The sequence below is a fragment of the Denticeps clupeoides genome, chromosome 3 (assembly GCF_900700375.1).
Source record: "Denticeps clupeoides chromosome 3, fDenClu1.1, whole genome shotgun sequence".
Lineage (NCBI taxonomy): Eukaryota > Metazoa > Chordata > Actinopteri > Clupeiformes > Denticipitidae > Denticeps > Denticeps clupeoides.
Window position 1 is genome coordinate 12,917,574 of NC_041709.1, and position 24,898 is coordinate 12,942,471.

At 41.8% G+C, this 24,898-nt stretch overlaps 4 protein-coding genes across 6 annotated transcripts; 3 read left to right on the top strand and 1 right to left on the bottom strand.

Moving 5' to 3' along the window:
* Nucleotides 1-1,010: 1,010 nt before the first annotated feature.
* Nucleotides 1,011-6,075, bottom strand: sfrp1b (secreted frizzled-related protein 1b). The gene is made up of 3 exons (XM_028973350.1): nucleotides 5,571-6,075; nucleotides 4,707-4,778; nucleotides 1,011-2,008 (listed from the first exon to the last, which is right to left on the bottom strand). Exons 1-3 carry the CDS (start codon nucleotides 6,049-6,051, stop codon nucleotides 1,707-1,709), a joined length of 855 nt encoding a protein of 284 aa, XP_028829183.1. The 5' UTR covers nucleotides 6,052-6,075; the 3' UTR covers nucleotides 1,011-1,706.
* Nucleotides 6,076-9,853: 3,778 nt separating this feature from the next.
* golga7 (golgin A7) lies at nucleotides 9,854-13,442 on the top strand. Its single transcript, XM_028973595.1, has 6 exons — nucleotides 9,854-9,901; nucleotides 11,556-11,681; nucleotides 12,094-12,246; nucleotides 12,347-12,448; nucleotides 12,794-12,863; nucleotides 13,224-13,442. The coding sequence occupies exons 1-5, from the start codon at nucleotides 9,893-9,895 to the stop codon at nucleotides 12,836-12,838; spliced, it is 435 nt and encodes a 144-aa protein (XP_028829428.1). The 5' UTR covers nucleotides 9,854-9,892; the 3' UTR covers nucleotides 12,839-12,863; nucleotides 13,224-13,442.
* A 1,165-nt stretch (nucleotides 13,443-14,607) lies between these two features.
* sdad1 (SDA1 domain containing 1) lies at nucleotides 14,608-19,669 on the top strand. Its single transcript, XM_028973534.1, has 22 exons — nucleotides 14,608-14,813; nucleotides 14,945-15,049; nucleotides 15,118-15,216; nucleotides 15,565-15,675; nucleotides 15,791-15,862; nucleotides 15,955-16,055; nucleotides 16,142-16,199; nucleotides 16,278-16,352; nucleotides 16,811-16,912; nucleotides 17,002-17,071; nucleotides 17,153-17,256; nucleotides 17,348-17,405; nucleotides 17,511-17,569; nucleotides 17,635-17,711; nucleotides 17,841-17,938; nucleotides 18,117-18,193; nucleotides 18,356-18,476; nucleotides 18,566-18,657; nucleotides 18,744-18,934; nucleotides 19,013-19,097; nucleotides 19,302-19,463; nucleotides 19,546-19,669. The coding sequence occupies exons 1-22, from the start codon at nucleotides 14,724-14,726 to the stop codon at nucleotides 19,588-19,590; spliced, it is 2,052 nt and encodes a 683-aa protein (XP_028829367.1). The 5' UTR covers nucleotides 14,608-14,723; the 3' UTR covers nucleotides 19,591-19,669.
* A 588-nt stretch (nucleotides 19,670-20,257) lies between these two features.
* On the top strand, nucleotides 20,258-22,450 carry LOC114786553 (ileal sodium/bile acid cotransporter-like). Of its 3 annotated transcripts, XM_028973747.1 has the most exons (7): nucleotides 20,258-20,640; nucleotides 21,137-21,255; nucleotides 21,331-21,419; nucleotides 21,514-21,689; nucleotides 21,785-21,827; nucleotides 21,915-21,942; nucleotides 22,034-22,447. In XM_028973747.1, the coding sequence occupies exons 1-7, from the start codon at nucleotides 20,300-20,302 to the stop codon at nucleotides 22,216-22,218; spliced, it is 981 nt and encodes a 326-aa protein (XP_028829580.1). In that variant the 5' UTR covers nucleotides 20,258-20,299; the 3' UTR covers nucleotides 22,219-22,447. The 3 variants fall into 3 exon arrangements, with proteins under 3 accessions (XP_028829580.1, XP_028829581.1, XP_028829579.1); XM_028973748.1 differs by lacking the exon at nucleotides 21,915-21,942 and having other exon boundaries at nucleotides 22,034-22,450; XM_028973746.1 differs by having other exon boundaries at nucleotides 21,785-21,942; nucleotides 22,034-22,440.
* The last annotated feature ends 2,448 nt before the right edge of the window (nucleotides 22,451-24,898 follow it).

The following is a 24,898-nucleotide window of genomic DNA, read 5'->3' on the forward strand; positions in this document are numbered from 1 at the left end:
TGTTCTAAAATGTCTAAAAAATTGTTTAGATTGGCCAGAGCAAAGGTACCATAATGCCACATGTCATCTGTCAACCAGTCACAGCAGAAAGCCATACATATACATATCCATATTTGTACCAGCAGAGCATCATAATTATTGTTTAAGAACTGGCACTAAAATGGATTACATGCAGGACTGTACTGCACAATGTTTTGGGCCTTAATGAATTCAATGAAGTAACATTCAGTTGTGTTTGGCCAAATGAAGATGCAGAGATTGCTGTTCTTCATGAGCATTACAATTCACCCGGAACAAAACCACGGGTTTTCAGATGATTTCTTGTTCTCTTACAGTCAAACACACCAGATGTGTTATATTCCATATATTCCATATTTCAACTGATGTCTTTTATGAAGCAGTGTGTTCATATATATGTAGCAACATTTGTATGTTTGTCTTGTTATGTGTACACTTTTCAAATGCATCTACTCAGATGTCCTCAGTGTGCCCTTGAATTGACCTCAGAACTAAAACGAATACAGCACCAAGACTCCAAGTCTGTGCAAATGCAATGACCGAACAGCTGCATGCAAGGTGAGGTTCCTCGTGACCTAAACCTATCCAACAGATGATGTGTCGTGGAAACTGTTACTTCCTTTCCACATCCAAGACAAGTCATTCAATCGCCAGGATCAGAGGATCGTGCGGCAAAAAACCACGCATGCTGACCTGGAGCTCCAGGTTTGCTGTACTGTGCTCAAGGCACGGCCTGCATTGGCTGGGATTTTTGTTGACAGGGCAGCAGTTTTGCAGATGTTCATGAAACAATTTCTCAGCAGCTTTCATTTAAAAAATATTTGAAATACATCCTTAATTATTTCCTTTAGAAACTATAATTTATTAAGCAAGGTAATCAAAAGAATTGGTGTTAATACCCATAAAGCACACTGTGCACAACTGGGGATTTTCTGATTGAAAATTCAGTGGGCAAATATTACCTAGTAAGAGTAATTGACTTAACACTCACCTTTATTAAAATTGATGTTTATTATTGTAATCAAATGATGAATATTACATTGCAATGTCAAACACTGTAGTTCTTGGTTAAGCTGCAAAACAACTGTTTACATGGCTACTGTTTATATATAAAATGCTGGACCTAACATGTTCCAGCATTATTCAGCTCTAGCAGGTTATAAAGTGAAATTTTGTAGTAAAAAATGGAACCAAATCAATATACTGAATATTAATGTATTAATATTAATGTTAAGACAGTAACAAACCAAAGGTGGTTGTAATAAACTGATCATCATTCTGGACAATATTCTTACATTGTAGTGTCCATTGTCACATTTTGCACAATGGCAGGGCTATTAACCAGCGAGGTTCCTCTGTTCAGGCACTAGTGTTATTCATGTCATATTACACTATGACTGAAGTTCCCCTCACTTCTGTATATTTATTGCTGTAAAGTGTATGAAATATTACTGAATATTCTCCCTGGTCTGACGTTCACCCTTTCAGCCTGAACTAACAAAAGAGCAAACCCTGTCAAGGCAATGGCTTCTACATTCTAAACTTGTGTGGAAGTGAAGGCTATGACTCAAACCGAGTAGTAATCCAGTTTTCCAGACGCTGCACCCTAGGTGCATTTGTCTGAAAACAGATATGAAAAAATCATTTTTAATAAAAAAAACATGTTTGTGTTTAACTGCCAGAGCTTCTCAGAAAATAGGTTCGGTAGATGGACACTTGTGGTTTTTCAGTTTCTTTATGGCTTTTTTGTCCCATTTATGGATGGCAGTAAGCAGGTACTGTTTGCCGACTTGTCGACCCATCATCAGGTAACTGGTTACTCGGTTCTCTAATTGACGGCATTTGCAGTTGGTTCCATTCTTCAGGATAAATGGCACCTTTTTTAAATTGTTCTTCAGATGCAGCACGTTTACAGGCTTCCTCCTCTTCTGCAAGATGACCTTGCGGTCTGTGTTCTCTGATTTCACCTCCTTGATCTTAGCTTTAAATGCTAAAAGAGAACAAACAAACCAAATGTTCAATGGCACTATGCGAAATCACACAGAAAAATGGAACAATACAACTATCCATTCATCTATAACAGAGTTGACATTACAGTTTTCACTGAATCCAAAATATATATATATATACACACACACATACACATTTTTGCATAATCAAGTTAAATTTTGCTTCAGTTTTCTTCTTTTTGTTTCAAATGAAAGTTTCATCTGTGAGGTCATATCATGACCTCTGTCAGTATTTGGTGCCTTGCGAAGTGCCTTTTGGTATAGTTAAATTATAGCTAAAACCTTAACTTACGATCAAAACCAGAGGCTGCGCTACCTATTCAGTGAAAACTCACCATGAAGTCAGAAGACTAGCATAAATGGAAGCATCCTGTAACAATGCCAGCAAAGCTGCAGACTAAACTTCTCTTTGGCGCTTGGCAAGGAAACCCTTGCCGTGTTTGAGCTTGATGGCTTGCAATAAAAAGGACCCATGAAATTGTTGCCGTCAGCAACCAGACCCAAGCTTCCTGGATCTGACAGGCTCTGAAGCTTTAGAACAGGGACTGGTTATGACGAAGTATCAATATCAATGCATGCTGATTACAGGCAGCACAATATGCGACTGGCTCATGCGTTTGACTATGACCACTCTGTAGTCCTGGCAAAAAAACAAAAAAAAAATCACAAAGAACTTGACCGAAGAAAACCCCTGTGTGGGTTGGCCACTTGCATTGCATTTAAGAAAACCACAGGCGGCAAGATGATAAAAAAGCAAAGGCTTGAAAAATAAACAGCGTTGGCCACACTTTGCCCCATGTGTGCTCTCTCTGCATGCTCGCATATTGTTGTGTTTAAGCCCCACATGTCAGCTGTACTCACGTTGTCTGTGGGGATGTGTATTTATGAAGAACTCTGAATTCCAGATGCAATATTAAGAAAACAACAGAAAAACATTATTATTGAAAGCAAATGTGAAGGTTGGAAACTTGGCATTCTGGCACGGTGTGACGATGCTGAGGGAGTCTGACCAATTACACGGCATTGCGTGATCGCGGCCACGACCTCAAATCACGGTCGAGGATGTTAAATGATCTGTCATGGTAAAACATGTCCTTGACTTTCCTGTATCATCCGCTGCTGAGTTGCTCCATAAATACATGCAGTGCTGCTCAGTAACATGGCAGGTGGCAGAACATCACCGTCTATCGCTGTGAACAATCAAAACACAATCTATCTAAAATGAATAATACATAAATCCTAATGCAGAATATGAACAGGGTTTAGCACCGTGGCATCTGTGTACAGCCTGGAGGAAAAAGTTCCTCCTCTGCCTCTAATTCCTGGCCTCGTGGATCCAGACATGTTTGCCTGAGCGCACCAGTGCGAGGTTTATGGAGAAGATGATGTGTGTCTGCAATTATCCAATGGGTGTAGGTGTCCTGCAGGCTTGGCAGTGCTGTCATGATCCGTTCTGCACAATGTAACATTGTTTGCAGGTATTTGTGCTCCTGGGAAGTACAGATCCTAACAGTGGAGCTGTAGAAGACCTTCAGATTGGCTGAGGATCTGCATTGCTTTCTGTACCAATGAAGGGTGGGTGTTAGTAGCCTTTGAACCAGAAGACCCAGGTTCAAATACCACTTACTACCATTGTGTCCCTGAGCAAGACACTTAACCCTAAGTCGCTCTGGGTAAGGGCGTCTGATAAATGCTGTAAGATGAAGGGGTGTGATTAGGTGCAATCTTAAAATACCTGTAGGCATTCTCTAATTCTCTCAACTGGGTCCTAAAAGGGGTGCAATGCTCTGCTGAATTTCACTTCTACCAGTGCTGGCTAGAAGCCACTGACCAGTGAGGAATTGAATCGTCCTGAGATGCGGTGTCTGCCTCTGAAATCTAACTGCAGTCCCCGTCACATGAATTGAGTCTGTGAGTCCTAACAGTAGCTGTAAGTACAACAGCAGGACTGGTGGTGCTCCATCAGCACTAGCCAGTGATTAGAAGGCCACGAAAGGGTCATTATCAACTTTATTTTACTGTCCACTGCTGATTCTGAGATGGAAAAGAATCTCAACATTGTCCGTCATTCTCTGGAGGAGGAATGATTTTCCTGACTTCACTTTAATTTATGGCTAATTCATCTCTATGGGAAATGCAATATAAAACCCACAACATAAATTGGGAGAAATGTGTTTCATATATTTTACAGCGAGACCATCCCGCTTGGCCAGAACGGCAAAGAAGGTCTCAGCAGTTCTTCATGTTCAGTGCTGTTACTTACTTTATTTACTGACTTACATACTTTATTCATCAAAACCAGCCCTCGGTCTTTCATGAGACATCGACAACATTGTCTTTTAACCATTAAATTGTTTTGTGTATGGCGTTGGGAATAAAATGCATATTTCATTTGTCTTTCTCCCTACATTTAGGAAATGTGGCTGATTGAGACGTCTCATGTCCTGGTGAGAAAGCATTTGTCTCTCGGACATTTCTGCACATTAGGAGATCAACCCCTCCATTTCAACTATGTCTGCAGGCTATAAATATTGTATTAACCACGATGTTTAATATCCCATCACATACATCACATATCTTTACTCATTACTTATCCAATCGCATTTTCTCATTGATTTGTTTAAAAGATATTAATACTAGTCTTGAAGGTATTAGTCTTGAAACATGAAATGTCCTCACCAAACTCACTGGCACATATTTTTTCATGCAAGGCCTCTGTGCTTTCTTCATTATCACATGGTGGGCACACATCTGCAAAAAAAAAAAAAAAGTATTATAATACCATCATTCAGGGAGTTTGTCATTGCTCTTTTCAAAGTAAAACAAAGTCCGACCATGCTTGTCACATTATGTCAATGTCATAAACATCATGGGCAAGACGGGGAAATATGTTTAAAGAAATAGAGCTCTTGCCCACGCACACACACACTCATACAAGTGTGTTACTGCAGCAAATGGGGACGATTTCTGAAACAACCAGTAATCACCAGAAATGCTGCTGTTCAAGGTGTGGGGTGCAGACATCTTTATTGCCGGCCACGTGCACACATACAAGCCCCCTAATCAAGTCTTTGAAAAAAAGTTTTAGAAATGTTGGTATGAGTTTTTTACTAATCAGATAGCTGAACATGGATTCAATAAGGGCAGGTGCGGAACATAAAATTTTGTTTAGTTGGTATAATGAGCAGATCATTACACCAATTCTCTAAACTATGAGGCTGAGCAAGTGAACTTTTTTTTCACGTCTAATCCATTCCACAAAACGGACATGGCGATTGGACATAAAAACATGGACATGCAGCGAACGTGTCACTAATGAAGGACGTCTGCACTGCAGTTATATACAGACAAGCTGTAACACACACTGCACATTCATACAGAACTTCCTCAATGCATGTCTGTATTTCATATATTTAATTGTATAAAATTATATAGTTTTATTACTGGTCAGTTCGTGTGGTTTTGCATGTGATCTGTTCATTGATTGAACTTTTATGAATTACATTACTTGCATGCATATGGACCGATACCAGCTGATCCTACCCGACTGTCTGCTGCTTTCTGTGGCGTTTACGGACACGCACACCTCGTCCTTGGGGAACTTGCTGCAGTTCAGCATCTCGGGCCAGGGGAAGCCGAACGCCTCCATGATCGGCGAGCAGCTGAGCCGGACCTCCTCGCACAGCCAGCGGCACGGCTGCACGGGCCTGTCCAGGCACACCGGGGCGAAGAGCGCGCAGAGCAGCACCTGGGTGCCCGGGTGGCACCCCTTGTGGACCAGGGGCACCCAGCTGCCGGCCTGCTGCTTCACTTCTGTCATGCTGTCGTGCTCCAGCAGGTTGGGCAGCAGCATGGTGGAGTAGCCCACGGTGTAGCAGAGCCGCAGATCCTCGGGGATCTCCACGCACTGGTGGGACTTGCCGTAGCCCTGCTCGCCGTTCCAGCGCACGTACTCATAGTCGGACGCTTCACCCACCAGCAAGTGGCTCCAAATCAGCCAGGTGAGTTTCCACAGGCTGCGCATGTCGCTCACTGTCGCGCAGAGCCTGTCCCGTCCTGTCCTCCTGGTGTCCACGGTGGATTCTGGGCGGCGGAGCGGAAGTGTAAGCTCCGCGCAAAGCTGGAGTAGCGTGTGTGTACCTCCGCGTTGGAGGAGCGTGTGCGTAACTCCGCGCTGGAGGAGCGTGTGAGTCTCTCCGGGCTGGAGGATGGTGTGTGTACCTCCGCGTTGGAGGAGCGTGTGTGTACCTCCGCGTTGGAGGAGCGTGTGCGTAACTCCGCGTTGGAGGAGCGTGTATGTACCTCCGCGTTGGAGGAGCGTGTGCGTAACTCCGCGTTGGAGGAGCGTGTATGTACCTCCGCGTTGGAGGAGCGTGTGCGTAACTCCGCGTTGGAGGAGCGTGTATGTACCTCCGCGTTGGAGGAGCGTGTGCGTAACTCCGCGTTGGAGGAGCGTGTGCGTAACTCCGCGTTGGAGGATGGTGTGTGTAACTCCGCGCTGGAGGAGCGTGTGAGTCTCTCCGGGCTGGAGGATGGTGTGTGTACCTCCGCGTTGGAGGAGCGTGTGTGTAACTCCGCGCTGGAGGAGCGTGTGAGTCTCTCCGGGCTGGAGGATGGTGTGTGTACCTCCGCGTTGGAGGAGCGTGTGTAACTCCGCGTTGGAGGAGCGTGTGCGTAACTCCGCGCTGGAGGAGCGTGTGCGTAACTCCGCGCTGGAGGAGCGTGTGTGTAACTCCGCGCTGGAGGAGCGTGTGAGTCTCTCCGAGCTGGAGTTGCTTGATAGTTCAGCAGATCGCTGCCCTGGAGCGGAGAAGAAACATTTCATAAAATTACAGCTCCGATGATGAGAGGAAAGACGCCAGGATGGCCTGACAACATCAGTAAACAAGAGAAATAAAGTATTTAATTATTTATGTCATTTACGACAACTACTGACAATAAAGTTCAATGTAAATTAAGTAACTAATAATGTAAAATAAATCAACGTTAACAAAGAGTGAACTACTATTACATTCATCTTATTATTATATTAAAATGTAATATAATAAATAATAAAAACACCAATAACTCTTACATGAATCGTAATGTTATAATGTAGGACACATTACTATTATATACATCTGATCATTATATTATACCATTAATAGAAAACAGAAAATTCCTCTTACATGAATCCCCTATAATATTGTTGTATGTTTCTCTCATATAAATCTTATATAAATCTTTTTAATGTACATATACTCTTAGAAGTATGTAAAACAAATTCCTTCAAGTTAGAAGAAAATGGCCTGCTCATGTTACTTACCTAAAAACTGGCCAACACAAGTCTGCAATGCTCTCCCCTGAAGCCCAGAATCAGGCTGTTCTGCTGGAGAACGCCCGTCAGTTCAGCAGAACGTGGCTCCGATTCATGACGTACGACAAGAGGTCTTGGTCTTAAAGTAAAATGCTGTTCCTGCCTGGAGCGTTCTGGAGATCTGAGGATCCCTTCGCTCATTTTGAGTACTCCCTTGTGTGACACTGGGTGCCTGGACTCACATAAAAGCACCTTTTTAATTTATAGTTAATGGAGACAAGAAACAGCAAGTAAACAACACAGACTGGGACCATTCAGGTTTTTAGAACACCCTTGTGTTTTTCAAAGGAGGGTGCTAGGGGAATATTATGAGCTGAAACACTAGAAATTGCTTGTGAATGATACAGTAAATGTCAAGATGTGTTTATCTCCCAGAACATCAGAACACAAAGAACAAAATTGTCAGAGGAATTCATGTTATTGATACAGAATGTGGAGTAAATTAGAGACATGACAGCGGATGTCATTTGACAGCCTCTGAGAAGGATGTAAATCAGTAAATGTGAGTTCCCCAGAGTATAGAGCAGAAGAACAAAAAAGTTCTTAACCTACGGTGAGTTATGAGACCAGGACAGCAGTTCGGGCGGCTGCACCGGCTTCCCCCCGAGGAGAGTTCGGAAACTCGGCAGGAATAAATCCGTCCATGAGCTGATAATAAAACTCCTTGTTGCTGTTCGGTGAGTGGAGCAGCTCCGCATGGGCAGATTTACTGTCGCTCTTAAATCTAGTCGACGGCAGTGAAAGTAAAATCCTCGTGCCGCTCTGTTGCTACATAACACTCACTGGTGAGTCCAAGTGTGTCCTTGTAGGATTGGTGGTGCTGTGACCCAAAGGACTGGGTTCAAACACGTCCATGTAAAACTTGTATTCTGAACCTTATAATTGGAATTAATTATTGGTTGTGTAATTAGATAAAAGTGAGTTTTGCTCCACAAAATGTGCACCTCAACCCTGTGCCCATCTGGCTAGGAGACGTCCACAGAGAATGGCCTGTAAATTGCTACAGTGCTGTCAGCACTGGAGTGAAAATGGAGCCATTTCACCTCTGTCACCAGGCAGCTTCCTGGAATACACGGGTGGGTTATTCCTTTTCATTTGGTGATACGTACCAGATGTTCCCTCGAGGGGCCACAGTTGCTGAGAGGAAAAAATTGATCTGAGGGGCAATTATATATTTATGAAAGGGAGTACAAAGGTCCAACGTAAAAAATAAGAAGGCTTCATCCTCTATTCTAATCTACAGGCAGGTACAAGCAGGTAATGAGGACTACATTTATCATTTATCAAATGTTGCTGCTCCGAATCCACAGTGCAGGTTTCACCACAGAAACATTGGCTGCAATTTTGGCAACAGAATTTTTTTTTATTTCTTGCAGAGGTTTGGTGCTGGTAATGTCTTCAAATTGGACAATTATTTCCAAAGAACAATTTAATAATTAAACCCTGCAGTGACTCATATTCCATTCTCATTCTACCCTGAAAGTGATTAATTGTCACACGTGACACACCACAGCACAGCACACAGTGAAATGTGTCCTCTGTTTTTAACCATCACCCTTGGTGAGCAGTGGGCAGCCATGACAGGCGCCCAGGGTGGGGATGGTGCTTTGCTCAGTGGTACCTCAGCGGAACCGGCAACCTTCTGATTACGGGCCTGTCTCCTTACCCACTAGGAAACCACTGCCCCATGGGTCCCTTTTTCTACATGTGATTTTTTTTCCTTGTGCTACAGTCAAATCAATGGATATATGTAATGCCATGTGGTGCAAGCAATTGAATTTGAATGGATTATTTGTCTAATCATATGCTGTGAATCCATTGTTGCATGTATCGAGATGTTACCTGGTATCTGATGTTACCTTTTTTTTGTTAAGTACATAACTCCACATGTGTTCATTCACGTGTTCAGTGAGAATCTACCAATGTAAATGGTCATGAAAGGAGAAGGTGTGTCCAAATAATTACATAATTAGTCAAGTTAATCTAAATGAATGAAAATGGGATATATTACATGACTGTGTCTTGTGATGTCATTGTAAAAGCCTACAGAAAGCCTTTACATTTATTGCATTCATCAGACGTAACTTAAAATCCATAGTTACAGGGACAGTCCCCCTGGAGACACTCGGGGTTCAGTGTCTTGTTCAGGGACACTGTAAGTGGGGTTTGGTGCTGTGATCCTTTGTGGTTTTCTGGTTCACGTGTGTTACTCACTATACTGTACAGTGTCAATGGGTTTCTGTAGGTGGGGAAATATACAGCCTTAATTTATCACTGAATTAGTATTTTTATTTTGTACAAATGTGGGTTTTAATCAAGAATTATTATCTAAAGCACACAAAACACAATTTAAATGCACAAAATGGGTTTAAATGAAATTAATGAAACAGAGTTTTTCATATATTTCTTATTTAACGTTTACATTCTAATGCAGCGGAACCTTTCTTTGCGCTGTTTCTACACGGACGTGTTTTTCTGTGGCGTCACCGGAGGAGAAAGAACGTCTGCCATGGCGGAGGTAAAAAAAAAAAGAAAAGAAAAGAAGTAAAACGCTGATTTAAACATCCGATTCCTCCTAATCAGCTGTCCTCCTAAATTAAAATGTTAATGTTGATTGTTGTAGGTGTTAATTATGTTGAACAGGAGTGGTTGTTCATCCTGATTCTGTCTCGGTGCTACCCAGTTAGCTGACTCGATTGTTTTCGTGTTATCGATCTGGTTAGACAGCGAACCTGTAATTCTCTTTAAAAAGCCGAGGACAGGGGTGCAAAATTGAAATGTATTCGTCACGTTTCCTTTTCGGACCTTGTTGTTTAGGGTTGTGTTTTGGGGGAAATTGTGTTTCTGCTTGGTTAGCTTGTGGAGCGTCAAGTGAGTCCAAAAAACATCAGCCGGGCGGATTTGTGGAAGAAATTGGATTTTTAGTTTAGTGTGGTCACAAACAGTCCATTGTAATCGGGAAGTTAGTCCTAAGCAGTATTTTTATTCCTGTGTTACTTGTAATTATTTTATCTAAAAGTTCCTAGTCCGAGACCAGAAGCGGTTTTCGATGGAGATCCATGGCTGACGGCTAAACACTAATTTGCTGCACTTTTCCAGAATTAAATTTAAAATGTTGACGATGGTTTGAAGTTAAGGGTTGTAGTGGCCTAGTGGGTAACACACTTGCCTATGAACCAGAAGACCCAGGTTCAAACCCCACTAACTACCACTGTGTCCCTGAGCAAGACACTTAACCCTGAGTGTCTCCAGGGGGACTGTCCCTGTAACTACTGCTCGTAACACCCTCTGGAATGGGGGTCTGATAAATGCTGTAAATCTAAGTTCATTTTCAGCCAACCCCTAGATCTTTGAGATCTAACAGCCACGCCCTCCTGAACATCCCACAATCTCACTTTAAGCAGAAGGGTGACAGAGTCGCTGCGCCCTGCTTATGGAATCAGCTATATTTTATAAAGGTCTTAGTGGTCTCCTAATACTATATCTAAAATACATACTGAACAGAATTGGTACAGAATTACAGCCACTTTAAGCCAGTCCCACGATGAGATTTCAGTGTAGTTATGACGACACAAGGGGAAAATTCCAGATCTGACCATCTGAGCTGCTGCTCTCCGAATGGTGAAGCAGAATGACCAAGGCACTCTTTATCCATATCACCAAGGACTATGGGAACTAGAGCTTGAACTCAGGCTTAAGATGGTGTTTCATGAGTAAAGCTTTGCATAAAATTCATACTAAAAAAAAGTTCATACACAAAGAAAACGTTTGCACACTTGGTTCAGAGTTTGTGTAAATCTACAGATCACAACGTATGCGTAGGAAGAGGCGTACGCATCTTTTAGGTCCCGTTTTGTGCATATGCAACAGTTGTAAATGAGACCCCTGTTTTTACATGCCACCTGTTCTTATATTGTTTTCTTCAGCCTTCCCAAACCTTTAAAGTTTTGAAGATTCTCAGCATTATAATTCTTGTGTATACTTGTGTGTCATATTATATTTGTACAGCACTAAAGTGCTTTAGAAATAAAATAGTTTCAACATGGTTGGGTTTCATTTTTTTTTATATGACAATATATATTGTTAACATTTTTTTATTTTTATTTAAATCAATAGATGAATATAGAAATGAAAATCCTAATCCTGTTTTTTTTTTAAATTCCCTACTGCAGACGCACAGCTTGCAGGATCTGCGGCAGCAAGCAGCCATCGCCTCCAAGGTGTTCGTTCAGAGAGATTACACCTCTGGTACCATATGCAAGTTTCAGACAAAGTTTCCCACTGAACTCGAGACCAGGGTACGACTTTCATGGTTACTACAATTGAATAAATTATACGGAGAGTGAAAGTTAAGGGATTGTCATTGAGAAGCACAGCACACAACGAAATGTGTCCTCTGTCAGTGGGCGTTCGTCTTGGGTTCTGAGCTGCTGTGATGTTGATGTGTGAGGGGCGGTATTTCTACCGGCACGCTTTCTTTCAATTGGAACGCGGTACAGAAATAGAAGAGCGAAAATATCGATACCATTGTGAAAGTATCGATCCAATAGTGATAGCAGCTTTGTATCGATATGTAGAATTGTTCTGCATGTCTTTAGTACCTTGACAGTTTGGGGTTTGAACCCACAACCCTCCCCATTATGAGTCCGCTACTACCCCATTTATTCTTTAATGTTTAACAGTTTGCTGTGTGACTGTCCTGTGTTTCAGATTGACAAACAGCAGTTTGAGGAAACCATTCAGACACTGAACAACCTCTATGCCGAGGCTGAGAAACTTGGCGGGAAGTCGTACCTGGAGGGCTGTCTGGCCTGCCTCACAGCCTACACCATTTTCCTTTGTATGGAGACTCACTATGAGAAGGTAAGATTTCTCTGCACAGATTGTTCAATTCATGTTTTGATCTTGCTGACCCTTGATGTCTTATTAACTGTGTTCGTGATTTTTTTTTTTTTTTTTTGAGGTGTTGAAAAACATTGCTAAGTATATCCAAGAACAAAACGAAAAAGTCTATGCTCCCCTTGGACTGCTTCTCACTGACCCTATTGAGAGAGGTCTGCGCGTCGTATCCTTTGCTGACCAGCACCGCTCACTGGCCTTCTGATGCAGATATACTTATGAACTTTATAAACTGTTCATCCTCAGCTTCCCACATTGCATTATGTTTTTTTGATGAGATCTGTAACACTTCCTGTCAATATGCAGGTATCCAGTAGCAACTTAACCCTGTGTCACCTTTTATTTCACTTTTATTTTAATGTTCAATAGATGGCAGTAAATTTAAAGTGACTAAATGCTCTCTGAAAAACAATTTGTGATAATATTCATGTCGACAGTGTGATTATATCCATTATATCATAGAATTGTATCAGGATTGCCTTGGACCTTTCCTTAAGCCCATTATCACCAGGTGGAGATCACCATTTTTGAGGACCGAAGCATTGGCTCAAGATAAAAAGAAACATTAAAGATGGGAAGAGGTGAGTCCTTGGCATTTTCCCAGCATGCTGTAGGTGCTGTTGGAGTAAAATAATAATTGAATTATTTAATGTAGTTTATGTAATGTAGTTGTGAATCAGGCCCGTCGTACTGTTCGTCATTTCTTGCTAATTTGTAAACACTCATCATGCTTGCAAGTCACGAACAGGAAATAGACTGTTTGCCTGTTTCCTTTAACTTTGGGAGGGGTTGGGAATCTCTGCATTGCAAATTTAATTGTGTGGCATTTAAAATGTCAAAACATTAGGCATGGACGTAACCAGCCGTGCTTTACTTTGGTGCAATTGACTTGTTTGTACAATGCCAACACGATAATAGTATTTGTTTTTTGTCTTTGCTAGTTCCCTTTGGAGGATACGTCATTGGTTGGCCTGCTGAGCTGTCAGGCCCTGGCTCCATCTTTCTGCACATACTGTCTTTTCCAGGCCCTCTTCCTCGCTGTAGATACGGTGTTAAACCTCCCCCCCTTTTTTAAACGTGGACACTTCTCCTCCATGCAAGAGGAATCCCGGCAATTGTGTATTATTCTGGGCGAGTTGATTTGTGGATTTCTGTATATAATGTTGTATTAACATAATGTTTTTTTTTTTTTTTTTTTTTTTTTTTTTTTTTTTTTTAATCTTCATTGTGCCATGTTTTTTTTTTTTTTTTTTTAAACACCACTATGCTATTCTCATGTTGGCCACGGTCACACCTGGTTTACTCCTGGTGTACCTGGTGCACATCTGGAAGAGTCATAAAACGACATTGTAATGTCTTACCTTACCTCTGTCCTTAGTATGGATTTGTTCTTTTTTTTCTTAAACTCTGCAAAATGTCTATAAGCACACCATGGAAAACCTTACACTTTGAGTGCAGTGTTTCATGATTTTCAGTTTTTTTTTATTTCCCCCTGAAGCTGTTGAAATAAACAGTGATTTTCTTGATGAAAATTGTAAACAATTATTGTGTACTTCTGAAAAACAGTAATAAACGATGTCTTACGAGAATCCTTGTAATTCTCTTTAATCGTTTCTTGCCATAGGTGATGGATTAATATCCAGACCAGTTGGAAAATAAAGACTTGAGTAAACTGTTTTTTTCTTCTAAAAGTGATTCAGGCAACGTGGCACACTGTGCGCGCCACCAAACATGTCCGCTCCACACCGCTGCAGTGGTATCTTGCTTGGTTACTTGGTTACAAGTCCGCTTCCTTACCCGCTAATCCACCACAGCCCCAACATATTTTAACACTCAAATATTGTATTGTCTTTTGAAACAGTTACTGTCAATAAATAACTAATTAAAGCATTTATTTTTAAATTAACTCAGTACGCAATATGTTATTTTGCTTCATATACAAGGCTTTGTTTCAAAATTTGGGGAAATTTCTTCCACATCTTTTATTCTCTGCATGTCATAAAATGGCAACACCAAGCACAGAACTTTTACACTGTAAATGGAGTATAACTGTTGTAATTTCCCATTGTGTAAAGCTCGTGTAGAACGATGCGCGACGTGCCGCAATGCCTCCCTCTGCTGGTGGAGGCCGTACATTACATTACCGAGCGCAGACAAATGCGTTTAGGTTCCGTATTAAACGAACTGTGAGGAAAATGCCGTGATCCGGGAACTGAATCAACGTTACGGTTCTAAAAAAAAATTTTTTTTTAGCGTAGCGTGTAGCGTAGTAGCAACAAAACGTTCAAACGCAAAAACGAGTTTATCTCTCTGTGCTTTCCGTAGGAATTTCCCCCCGTAATCAACATGGCGGCGTGCATCTGAGCCACGCTGGTCGCGTAAACTTGACAATAGTCGGTTCTCAGTACTTCGAGCCAGAGTGGAAAACAACTTCTAGAATAATGTCAGGCCGGCATAACAACAAGTTGCCAACAAATCTTCCGCAGTTGCAAAATCTGATAAAGAGAGATGCGCGCTCGTACACCGAAGAAGTGAGTATACATTTGTTTTATCATCGGTCGAGTGGTGCTTAATTCTCTTCAATGAAATATGTTCTCCGTGGTTGTGCCAGTTGTTTGGAACGTATAGATTGTTGGTAAGCTGTCGTTTCTCCTGCTTCCAGTTCCTGCAGCAGTATCGCCACTACCAGTCTAACGTGCAGATCTTTAAACATCAGCCAGACAAGGCCAGTAAGGAGCTGTCCGATCTGGCGATGTTCCTGGCGCAGGTAATCTCAAATCGCTCTTATGAAACGGTGTCCAGACCAACGCTGAGCGGTTCTGCACGTCTTTTCAGGTCGGACACTGCTACGTGGAGCAGCTGTCCGGTTTTCCTCAGGAGCTGACAGAGCTTCTCTTGACCCACCACACCGTGATGGACTCTGATCTAAGAATGGTATGAATGCTCTACAGCTCAAGCAGAACGGGTGATAGAAGCCTAGTGGGTAACACACCCGTCTGTGAACCAGAAGACCCGGGTTCAAATCCCACTTACTACCATTGTGTCCCTGAGCAAGACACTTGACCCTAAGTTGCTCCAGGGGGGGACTGTCCCTGTAACTACTGATTGTAAGTCGCTAAGGGCGTTTGATAAATGCTGTAAATGTAAAGAAGAAAACTACAACACTGTCACATAGTTTGTCTAATCTGGTTCAGTGTGTGATTGGATTTTTTTTATTTTTTTTTTTATCCATTGCATGTTGAGTGTATCTGTCACTGGCCTTTGCTTTGACTTTCATCTCAGACGTTCTGCAAAGCCCTGATCTTACTAAGGAACAAGGACCTGATCAATCCCACAAGCCTCTTAGAGTTATTCTTTGAGCTGCTGCGTTGTCATGATAAACTCCTCAGAAAGGTAAGTGTGAAGTAAATCATCATTAACAGCAGTGACTGTACACATGAGGGCGGCCGGGCTCTTCCTAGTACTGACGTCTACTGAACAACAACCCACTATCATTTTCTTTTATTAGACACTGTACACACATATTGTGGCTGACATCAAGAACATCAACGCAAAGCATAAAAACAACAAGATAAACACAGTGAGTTGTGGTTTCACTTTTTTGATCCTTTAAAATGAAACCGTGCTGCAGTCACATGATAAACTAATGTGTTTGGCCTTGTTGTGACCAAGACCCTGCAGAACTTCATGTACACCATGCTGAGGGACAGTAACCCCATAGCTGCGAAGATCTCCCTGGACGTGATGGTGGAGCTGTACAAGAGGAACATATGGTCAGCCTGAATTGTAAAAAGTGGTGAGATCCAGGCAGCCCGTGAATAACCACAATTCATGTTGGCTGTGACGTTCTGCCTCGCAGGAATGATGCCAAAACGGTTAATGTTATCACAACAGCGTGTTTCTCCAAGGTCACAAAGGTGGGGCCGTTCATTCATTCTTTCAGAATTGAGGGAAAAAAAGATTGCAGACTCTTCATTTTTTTATGTTCTTTACAGATTCTGGTTGCAGGCCTGAAGTTCTTTTTGGGACATGATGAGGACGAGAAGAAAGGAAGCGACTCGGAGTCTGAGGTAGTCTGCAGTGTAGTACCGCGTCAAGTCGATTGGTCGATTTAAAATAAATTGATGGAAATCGGATTTTACTCGCTTCATTTTTACAACGTTGTGTCATGTGTTGCCGTCCGGATCTACAAGCTTGTGCTTAATAACTGACTGAAACGGCTAATTAAATCATTTTAATTCAATCCAGTTTCTAATATCTTCTAAGTTCACAGCCATGAGTTTGTGTGCGTTGCATATGTGACTGTGTACGTGACAAATAAAAACTGGATTTGACCTGTTTCAGTGTCTACTAACGAATGTTCAGTGTCAAGTACCATGTGACTGAGTATTATGTCTTACAATGACATCAAATGTACATTTGTGCACATTCATGGTCCATGAGAGCATTATTAGAATATATTAGAATGCTTATTGAAATTCTTCTCCTTCCTTCTAAACCAAATCCCATCTCTTTCTTTTTGAAATAGGATGATGGACCATCGGCCCGAGACCTCATGGTCCGATACTCAACGGGAAAGAAAAGCTCAAAAAACAAGAAGAAAATGGAGAAGGCCATGAAAGTCCTTAAAGTAAAGTATTGAGGTCATAGTTGGAGTTTTCATTTAACAATGCGTTTACTGTTGGCTTTTCGCTAAACGTGCTTTTGTTTGATAATCAGAAACATAAAAAGAAAAAACGCGTGGAGGTCTTCAATTTCTCCGCCATCCATCTCGTTCATGATCCTCAAGGTGAGGCGGTTTACTTTTACGGCAAGAGTTCATTTGCTCTGTTGGAAATGTTCTATTCATTGTGTTTTGTTGTGTGCACAGATTTCTCTGAGAAGCTTTTAAAGCAGCTGGAAGACTGTAAGGAGCGCTTTGAAGTTAAGATCATGATGATGGAACTGATATCCAGACTGGTGGGAATTCAAGAGGTAAGATATATGCTCCAGCAAAAAATCACCCATATTTAGACTAATCTTTTTGTATGTATGTTAATTTTTTTTTCTCTGTCTCTTCCTACAGCTTTTTCTCTTCAACTTTTATCCATTTCTACAGCGTTTTCTGCAGCCTCATCAAAGAGGTAAAGTGGGCGTGCGTACTCTACACACATGTTGCAGACAGGAACACCCCATCTTTTCCTCTAGCTACATACTCATTAAAAAGCTGTATTTTATTTCTCATTCAGAGGTCACTAAGATCCTCCTGTGTGCAGCACAGTCCTCCCATCAGCTGGTTCCACCAGAGGTACGGAGCACATGGGTGAAATGTCATGTTGTGTGTACCAGAAGAATGACGTTGTCTTTTCACAGGTCATTGAACCCATGATTATGACCATCGCCAACAACTTTGTCACAGACCGGAATTCAGGCGAAGTCATGACTGTGGGGTAGGTGACTGTCTACCCTTACATTGCCTTGGACAGACTGGGAGGAAAGTAATAATGTATTCTCATATATTCACGAATGTTGGTGCAGTAAATGTCTAAGTTGAAAATGCACTCATTCTGTGTCCGCAGTATTAACGCCATCAGGGAGGTGGTGGCTCGCTGTCCGCTGGCTATGACTGAGGACCTGTTGCAGGATCTGACGCAGTACAAGACACACAAAGACAAGAGTATGTTGACTAGATATATTTTGTCCTTTCATTATCCTGAAGGTATTAGATTATTTACAGTTTTGGACAGTCTGAACACCTCAACTCCACACTGATGTTGCGTGGTAGTAGCCTAGTGAATGTAAATGCTTTTCCTGCCAGTTTTTCTTTCTGATTTGTGTTTTTGTTAATATTGTAGATGTGGTGATGTCTGCCAGAGGGCTGATTCAGCTCTTCAGAGATCTTAATCCACAAATGCTCCACAGGAAAGACAGAGTGAGTGGATTTGGAATGTAGTTCCCAACATTCTGTGTACCCTCATTTATTCCATTTACTGCAACTTCACACCCGTAAATTAATATCACTACTTTTAAATGTAGTTTAGATGGTTTAATTGTCAAACATTCTGGTCTTCAGTTGTCTTTGTGTTGCTGGTAGGGAAAACCCACAGAATCATCAAAGGAAGCGAAGATTCAAGATTATGGTGAGCTGCAGGCTAGAGACTACATCCCGGGTGCTGAGGTCTTGGAGGTGGAGAAAGAAGAGGAGGATGAGGAAGGCAAGGATTTTTCATATTAAAACAAGTTGGCTTTCTGTAAATTCCGGGGCATTTGAGGCATCTAAAGGACCTCTTCGTTTGTGCAATAGGATGGGAGAGCGCCAGCATGAGTGAGGATGATGATGATGATGCCGAATGGGTTGATGTCCATCACTCTTCAGATGAAGAACAGGGAGATGTGGTAATATTTTTGATGAGTAAAAAATAAATCATGACTTGTCTAAAGAACACAAAAGTAAAGTTTCGCTGTGTGTTTGTGTTTCACAGGCTGAGAAGCTCCAGAACCTTCCGGTAGAAGAGAGGAAGGCCAAAGCGGCTGCAGTCAGTGTCAGTCGCCTGCTAACCCAGGATGAATTTAAAAAGATCCGTCTGGCCCAGATGGCCAAGGAGGTGAACTCAGCGCCCGGGAAGGGACAAAAAAGGAAGAACGTGGATCTTGATGAAGAGGAGGAGGGAAGGTCTGTTCTGCTTTTCAGATCTTTGCTGTTTAAGTGTGATGTTCAGGGTTTGTTGTTGATATTCTGTATGCTCCTCAGCGGGGAGCTGCTCACACTGAGCGCTATCGAGCGACTGCACAAGAAGCCCAAATCAGACAAGGAAACGCGTCTGGCGACAGCCATGGTGGGTTCCGTACCGTTCCTGAACCATATTCTGAGAGGATTATCAGAAGCACTGAGACCAAAAGGGTCATGGTCCTGAGATGAGAGACGCCTCATGCCTCATGCTTTTATAGTTTATTTATTCTTTCAAATTGTATTGTATTTTTCAAGCCAACCTTTATAACCTTTTTTCATTTTTTTGGTCTGGTGTTTCTGTTTCCTGCAGGCTGGCCGCACAGACAGGAAAGAGTTTGTTAAAAAGAGGAGTAAACTGAACCCATTTGCGAGCACCAGCAACAAGGAGAAGAAGCGGAAGAAGAACTTCATGATGATGCGGCACAGTCAGAACGTCAGAACAAAGGGCAAGCGTTCCTTCAGAGAGAAGCAGGTGGGTGAATCTTTTTATTCAAGCATCAGGGAGGACAGATCTTTTGTTTACCTCTTTTACTTTTTACCTCTTCTTTATACAGATGGCTTTAAGGGATGCTCTTTTGAAGAAAAGGAAAAACAAGTAATGTGTATGGACCCTACAGCATGTCTGTTGAATCATCTGTACAGCGATTACTCTCAATTATTAAAACCTTTTACGTGAAATCTTGGGATCTTTTTGAGTATTTTTTTCCATGACCGTCCACAGTGGCAAAAATCCCCGACACTTTCAACTGCCAGTCAACAAAGCTGGATTACGCAGCAGTGTTAACTTAACCAGAGGTTTAAAGATCATCCTCTCATGACGAAGCCAGACTGGTCAGGTGTTTGGTTTGGAAGCAGCCCTTCCAATAGCAACGCAATGACAAAGAATACAGGAGAATACTCTACTTTTCAAAAGTGTCGGGGCATTTAGAATCTTAATTGTTTCAATTTATTATTTCTTAATTTTTTAAAAGTCTTTTCACTCAAAATCATTAAATTATATTTTTCATGTAAAATATATGAAATAATCCTAAATGCTTGAATGATAATAGTGAGATGCAGAATAGGCAGTTATTTGAAAATAGTCAAAATCAGCTTCATGGCAAGTCATGCATTTGCAAAATATGTCCAAAAATGAAAAGGGTTTGTGGGTTTATTTTGGTGCACATATATTTTAATGATGTTACACATTCACAGCATTTTTCAGAAAGGAGGTCAGTCGTTGTAGGTGAAATGCTGCTTAAATGAGCTTAATTGTTTATGAAGTTTGCTCAGCTCAGACGCTCATCACCTCTCACTCTGAGCTCCACAATGAACATCAGCAACTCTTCGGTGAAGGATCCTCTGGGTGATGAAACTATCGCTGAACAGATCGTGAGCGTGCTGGTCAGTGTAATGACGGGACTGGTGGTCTTTTCTCTGGGCTGCACTGTGGACGTCTGGAAACTGCTGGGCCACATACGTAAGCCGCAGGGCGTATTGGTGGGCTTTCTTTGCCAGTTTGGTATCATGCCACTGACGGGCTTCCTGCTCAGCCTGGTGTTCAACTTAAAGCCTGCGCATGCAGTGGTCACCCTTATTACAGGCTGCTGCCCAGGGGGCATCAGCTCCAACATCTTCACCGCATGTATGGATGGAGACATAGACCTCAGGTGTGTGATCTGTATTCTCAGATTTTATATTTTTTAGATTCAGATGTTATTTTTTTAATATCAGGTTATCTGGTTTCATTCAGAGGTGTCACTAAAGATACACATTTAATGGCCTTGTATCAACTGAGATGATGTGTATATATATATTAGTAACATGTATATATACGTTTTACGGTTGAAAACCCACTCCACACATAATGAAAAGCTAAATCGTCAAGTTTAAAATGCACAAATATGTAACAATCGTTATTCCAAAACCTTAGTGTAAAACCAAACATGCACCTTTATTACATTGTTTGCAGTTTTTTAATAGAAGATATTGGTTATCCAGAAAATCCAGACCAGAAACAATAGAACACTGAGTGTGAACACTGAGTTCTGCTGTAATTGGAACTAAAAGGAACAAAAGTGATACGTTTCTGTAAATATTAACCCAACTCATATAGTCCTGTTCTCTGTGTGGCTTCTGTCCTCTGTGTCCTGTTGCTGGTGTCAGCATCACCATGACTGGCTGCTCCACAGTGTTGGCTTTGGGCATGATGCCACTCTGCCTGCTTGTGTACTCACAGTATTGGGTGCACACTGGCAATATTAGTATCCCATATTCAACAATTGGTACGTTCTATGTAAAAATTCTCTTAAGAAACATGATTAAAGCAAAGTGAATTAAGGAAATTCTTGTTTTTTTAGGTCTTACTCTGGCCACACTCCTTGTTCCTGTAGCCTGTGGTGTGTTAGTCAATCATAAATGGCCAAAAGCTGCCAAAATCTTTTTGAGGGTAATTTTTAATCGTTTTTTTAGTTTATTTACCACTTACTATCGGTCATAAATTAACCATTTTTAATACAGCTTGTGAAATTGTCCCTTTGTAGGTGGGCTTAGTGATCGGTCCACTGATCTATCTGATAGCCGGAATATTCAGCACTCTGAAGTATCCTGGTTCATGGCACACAGACACTGCAGTACTGATAGTCAGCACCATCTTTCCTGTGATTGGTTACGGCATGGGCTTTACCATCTCTGTCCTGCTACGACAACCTTGGCACCGGTATGAATGAATGAATTAGTAATACCTAATATAAAGTGCGGTTGTGGTAAATCCATTTTTAACAGCAATTTTATTCTATCATCTATTGAAACCAGGTGCCGGACAATCGCAATGGAGACAGGAGCCCAGAATATTCAAGTGTGTTTCACTGTGATCCAGTTGTCTTTTGCTCCAAAACTGCTAGAAGATATTGTCATTTTACCAATCATTTACTCCATTTCTCAGGGTAGCATTGCTTTTCTGCTCACCGGCGGTATGCACATCACACTCATGCATTATTTCATGAAGTTAAATAAAACAAAAAAATGAGATAAAAGGTCAATAATACCTTTGTCTTTTCTCAGCATTTCAGATACACAAAAGAACCCATGTGCCAAAGTCACAACATCCCGTGTCTTCTCCTGAAACTCAGAATGGATCAGGTGTGACCCATGGACATGAGGTTGCCAACACTGTTCTTGAGCAGCACCAAATGACCCCAGTTCCTTCAATAAACCCAAATGCCCAAAGCCCACATACTTATTTATAAAATATTGTGCATCCTTTTTAAAAAATCATGTCACCACAATGGTCAAGTGTGTTGTCCATTAAGGGTAATAACTATGTAGTAATAATCCTAAATCTGTGCAATTAAACTATGTATCTGAAGTGAAAGTGAAAGTGATTGTCATTGTGAAACACTGAAACAGCACACGGTGCACACAACGAAATGTGTCCTCTGCTTTTCACCCATCACGCTTGGTGAATCTGTATAATAATGTATAAAATGTAGAGGTAGCCTTTGCAGTCTGCCAAGATCCTGACATTTCTTGGTACTCCTGACTGGAGTTTCATGCTTGCTTGGTCTTGTGCACCCTGATTAACTTGATTGTAACTATTAGTATAAATGTTTCCTTGACATGGCATGTTCTTATTTCTGTCATTCCTTTTACTTTGTTTTGTGTTTATTTATTTTATCTGTCTGTGTAAGTGTCACTCTGAAAACCTCGTTCACTTCCATGAAAGTGAAAGTGAAGTGATTGTCACTTGTGATACACAGCAGTACAACACACGGTGCACACAGTGAAATTTGTCCTCTGCTTTGCTTCATGGATTGGTAACAGCTGTGTCCAGGATAGCAAAGCCCTACAGAGGGTGATCTGTGTGGTGGAACGCTGATGCAGGTCACCTTGCTGATGCAGGTCACCTCTTCCATTTAACCCATCACCCTTGGAGAGCAGTGGGCAGCCATGACAGGCACCAGGGGAGCAGTGTGTGGGGACGGTGCTTTCCTCAGTGGCACCATGGTGGATCGGGATTCGAACCGCCAACCTTCTGATTACAGGGCCGCTTCCTTAACCTAGGCCACCACTGCCCCATTACCATGGAGAATAAGATCTTCCAGCCTGCTTTACATTTACATTTATGGCATTTATCAGACGCCCTTATCCAGAGTGCTGTCTCCTGCGGAAGTCCACCAACAGGTCTTTGGTCTTGCTGATGTTCAGGAGAGAGGAAGTATTGGCTGGAAGGAGAACCGGAACCATTTCTGGTTTACCAACCACTGCAACCTGGAATATATATTCACATAACAAGGTGACAGGCAGGCCAGGCAGGCTCTCTTATTCATCCACTTTCATTTCACAATTTCATACAGACCCGGCTCCAGAAACCTGAAGGCAGATGAACATTTCCCTCCACACTCATCGTCTCAGTGCACTGGACGTTCATCACCGATTTTCCCAAATTCAGTGGCTACACAGCATAGGCCTAATTTGGCTGTGGGTTAGGGTGGTCATGACCCCTGCAAAAATCAGATCCAGCAAATATTACCCCCCCCCAATATATTCACAGCATCTACATATCTATTTATTAATAACGATTAATAAATATATCAATTATCTTGCATTAATAACTTTAATTTACTCACCCCCTTGGTATTTCCAAACCCCTGTATTTTGAGGGGTGTCTGGCCGGTTTTGAGAATTGTCTGTTTTTTTTGGGGTTATTAAACATTTGTCACGTCATGATCATGACATACAAGTGCACCTGGCCCACTAGGGGGCGCACATTCTTTATGTGTTTATGTGTAGGTCCTGGTGCAATTTGCTTTTTGTTTCATGATAAATATCACTATGTTGTTCACATGTGTCCTCTTGCCTCCAACTTCTTGGCATGACAATGATCTGGGGCACCATGCTCCCCCCAAACCGCAACCAACACACACACCTGATGGAGTTTTCTAACCCCTGCACCTGTCTTCTTCCTGCGCAACCCTGGCTCTAAATCAGGGGTGGGCTGACTTTTTAGCTCAGGGCTCATATTGACTTTTAATATGTGACAGAAGGGCCGGCCCATCACCATATGCATACATATCAGACCAGGCATAACAGTGTTCATATTTACATAATCAGTAACGCAGAAAGTCAAGAACAGATCTCCTACACTGCAAACGACTGCACCCAAGTAATCATCTTTTTGTACTTCATGATCACACTGGACTAAAATGTTTGATATGTGTGCATTTTGTGTAGTTGAAGTGTGCATGTTTAATGATTTGATCTGTTTCTTTATATCTAGTTGTACAAAGGAATGAAAATGCATGTATGAAATATAGCCTCTTTCCATCACCTCATAAGTATTTGCCACCTAGTGAAAGTGGACAAAGTTTTAAGTGCTAAAACAATAAGATGAGGGCGTTTTCAGAATGCAGTTTTTTTGGCGTTTGCACACGAACACTGTTTTTAACCCTGTTTTACCACTAAGCGGTGTAAAAGTGTGCCATTGTGGATGTTTGAACAACATTTTTACATCGTTTAGTAGCAACAGATGGTCGTTTTTTTACAGAGTTAACTTTAAAATTGGTTTATTGGCCTGGATGGCTTTGCATAGTTGAGGGAGTGTTCAGAACAACGCTTTCACATGGACAGCAGTTTATTATAAAGCTATTAAGCATCTTAATGCTAAAATCTTTTATGCCGCTCCGTTGCAACCTATAAAACGCGTCATGAACCAGGAGATTATTGGCCCCAATTGCTTGCCATTCATGACCGCACATTTACCGCGCAATCCAGTATAAAAACCCTCTGGGTTCGGGTGAAGATCTTCAGCTCTATCTGCACCTAATGCACCACTTGGTGGACTGCCAGGTTTTACAGGAAAACCAATGCAGTTGTAATTACGGCCAATCATTTGGACAATTCGGTACCAATGTACAGCAGGCCGGATTA

Coding starts and splice junctions, on each gene's coding strand:
- sdad1 (XM_028973534.1), top strand. CDS start 14,724: ATGTCAGGCCGGCATAACAACAAGTTGCCAACAAATCTTCCGCAGTTG. Junction 14,814..14,944: donor CGCGCTCGTACACCGAAGAA/GTGAGTATACAT, acceptor TCCTGCTTCCAG/TTCCTGCAGCAGTATCGCCA. Junction 16,200..16,277: donor GTTTCTCCAAGGTCACAAAG/GTGGGGCCGTTC, acceptor TGTTCTTTACAG/ATTCTGGTTGCAGGCCTGAA.
- sfrp1b (XM_028973350.1), bottom strand. CDS start 6,051: ATGCGCAGCCTGTGGAAACTCACCTGGCTGATTTGGAGCCACTTGCTG. Junction 4,779..5,570: donor AGAAAGCAGCAGACAGTCGG/GTAGGATCAGCT, acceptor TTTTTTTTGCAG/ATGTGTGCCCACCATGTGAT. Junction 2,009..4,706: donor AATATGTGCCAGTGAGTTTG/GTGAGGACATTT, acceptor GTTCTCTTTTAG/CATTTAAAGCTAAGATCAAG.
- LOC114786553 (XM_028973746.1), top strand. CDS start 20,300: ATGAACATCAGCAACTCTTCGGTGAAGGATCCTCTGGGTGATGAAACT. Junction 20,641..21,136: donor GATGGAGACATAGACCTCAG/GTGTGTGATCTG, acceptor TGCTGGTGTCAG/CATCACCATGACTGGCTGCT. Junction 21,256..21,330: donor TATCCCATATTCAACAATTG/GTACGTTCTATG, acceptor TTGTTTTTTTAG/GTCTTACTCTGGCCACACTC.
- golga7 (XM_028973595.1), top strand. Junction 12,247..12,346: donor TGGAGACTCACTATGAGAAG/GTAAGATTTCTC, acceptor TTTTTTTTTGAG/GTGTTGAAAAACATTGCTAA. Junction 12,449..12,793: donor TTGAGAGAGGTCTGCGCGTC/GTATCCTTTGCT, acceptor CATTATCACCAG/GTGGAGATCACCATTTTTGA.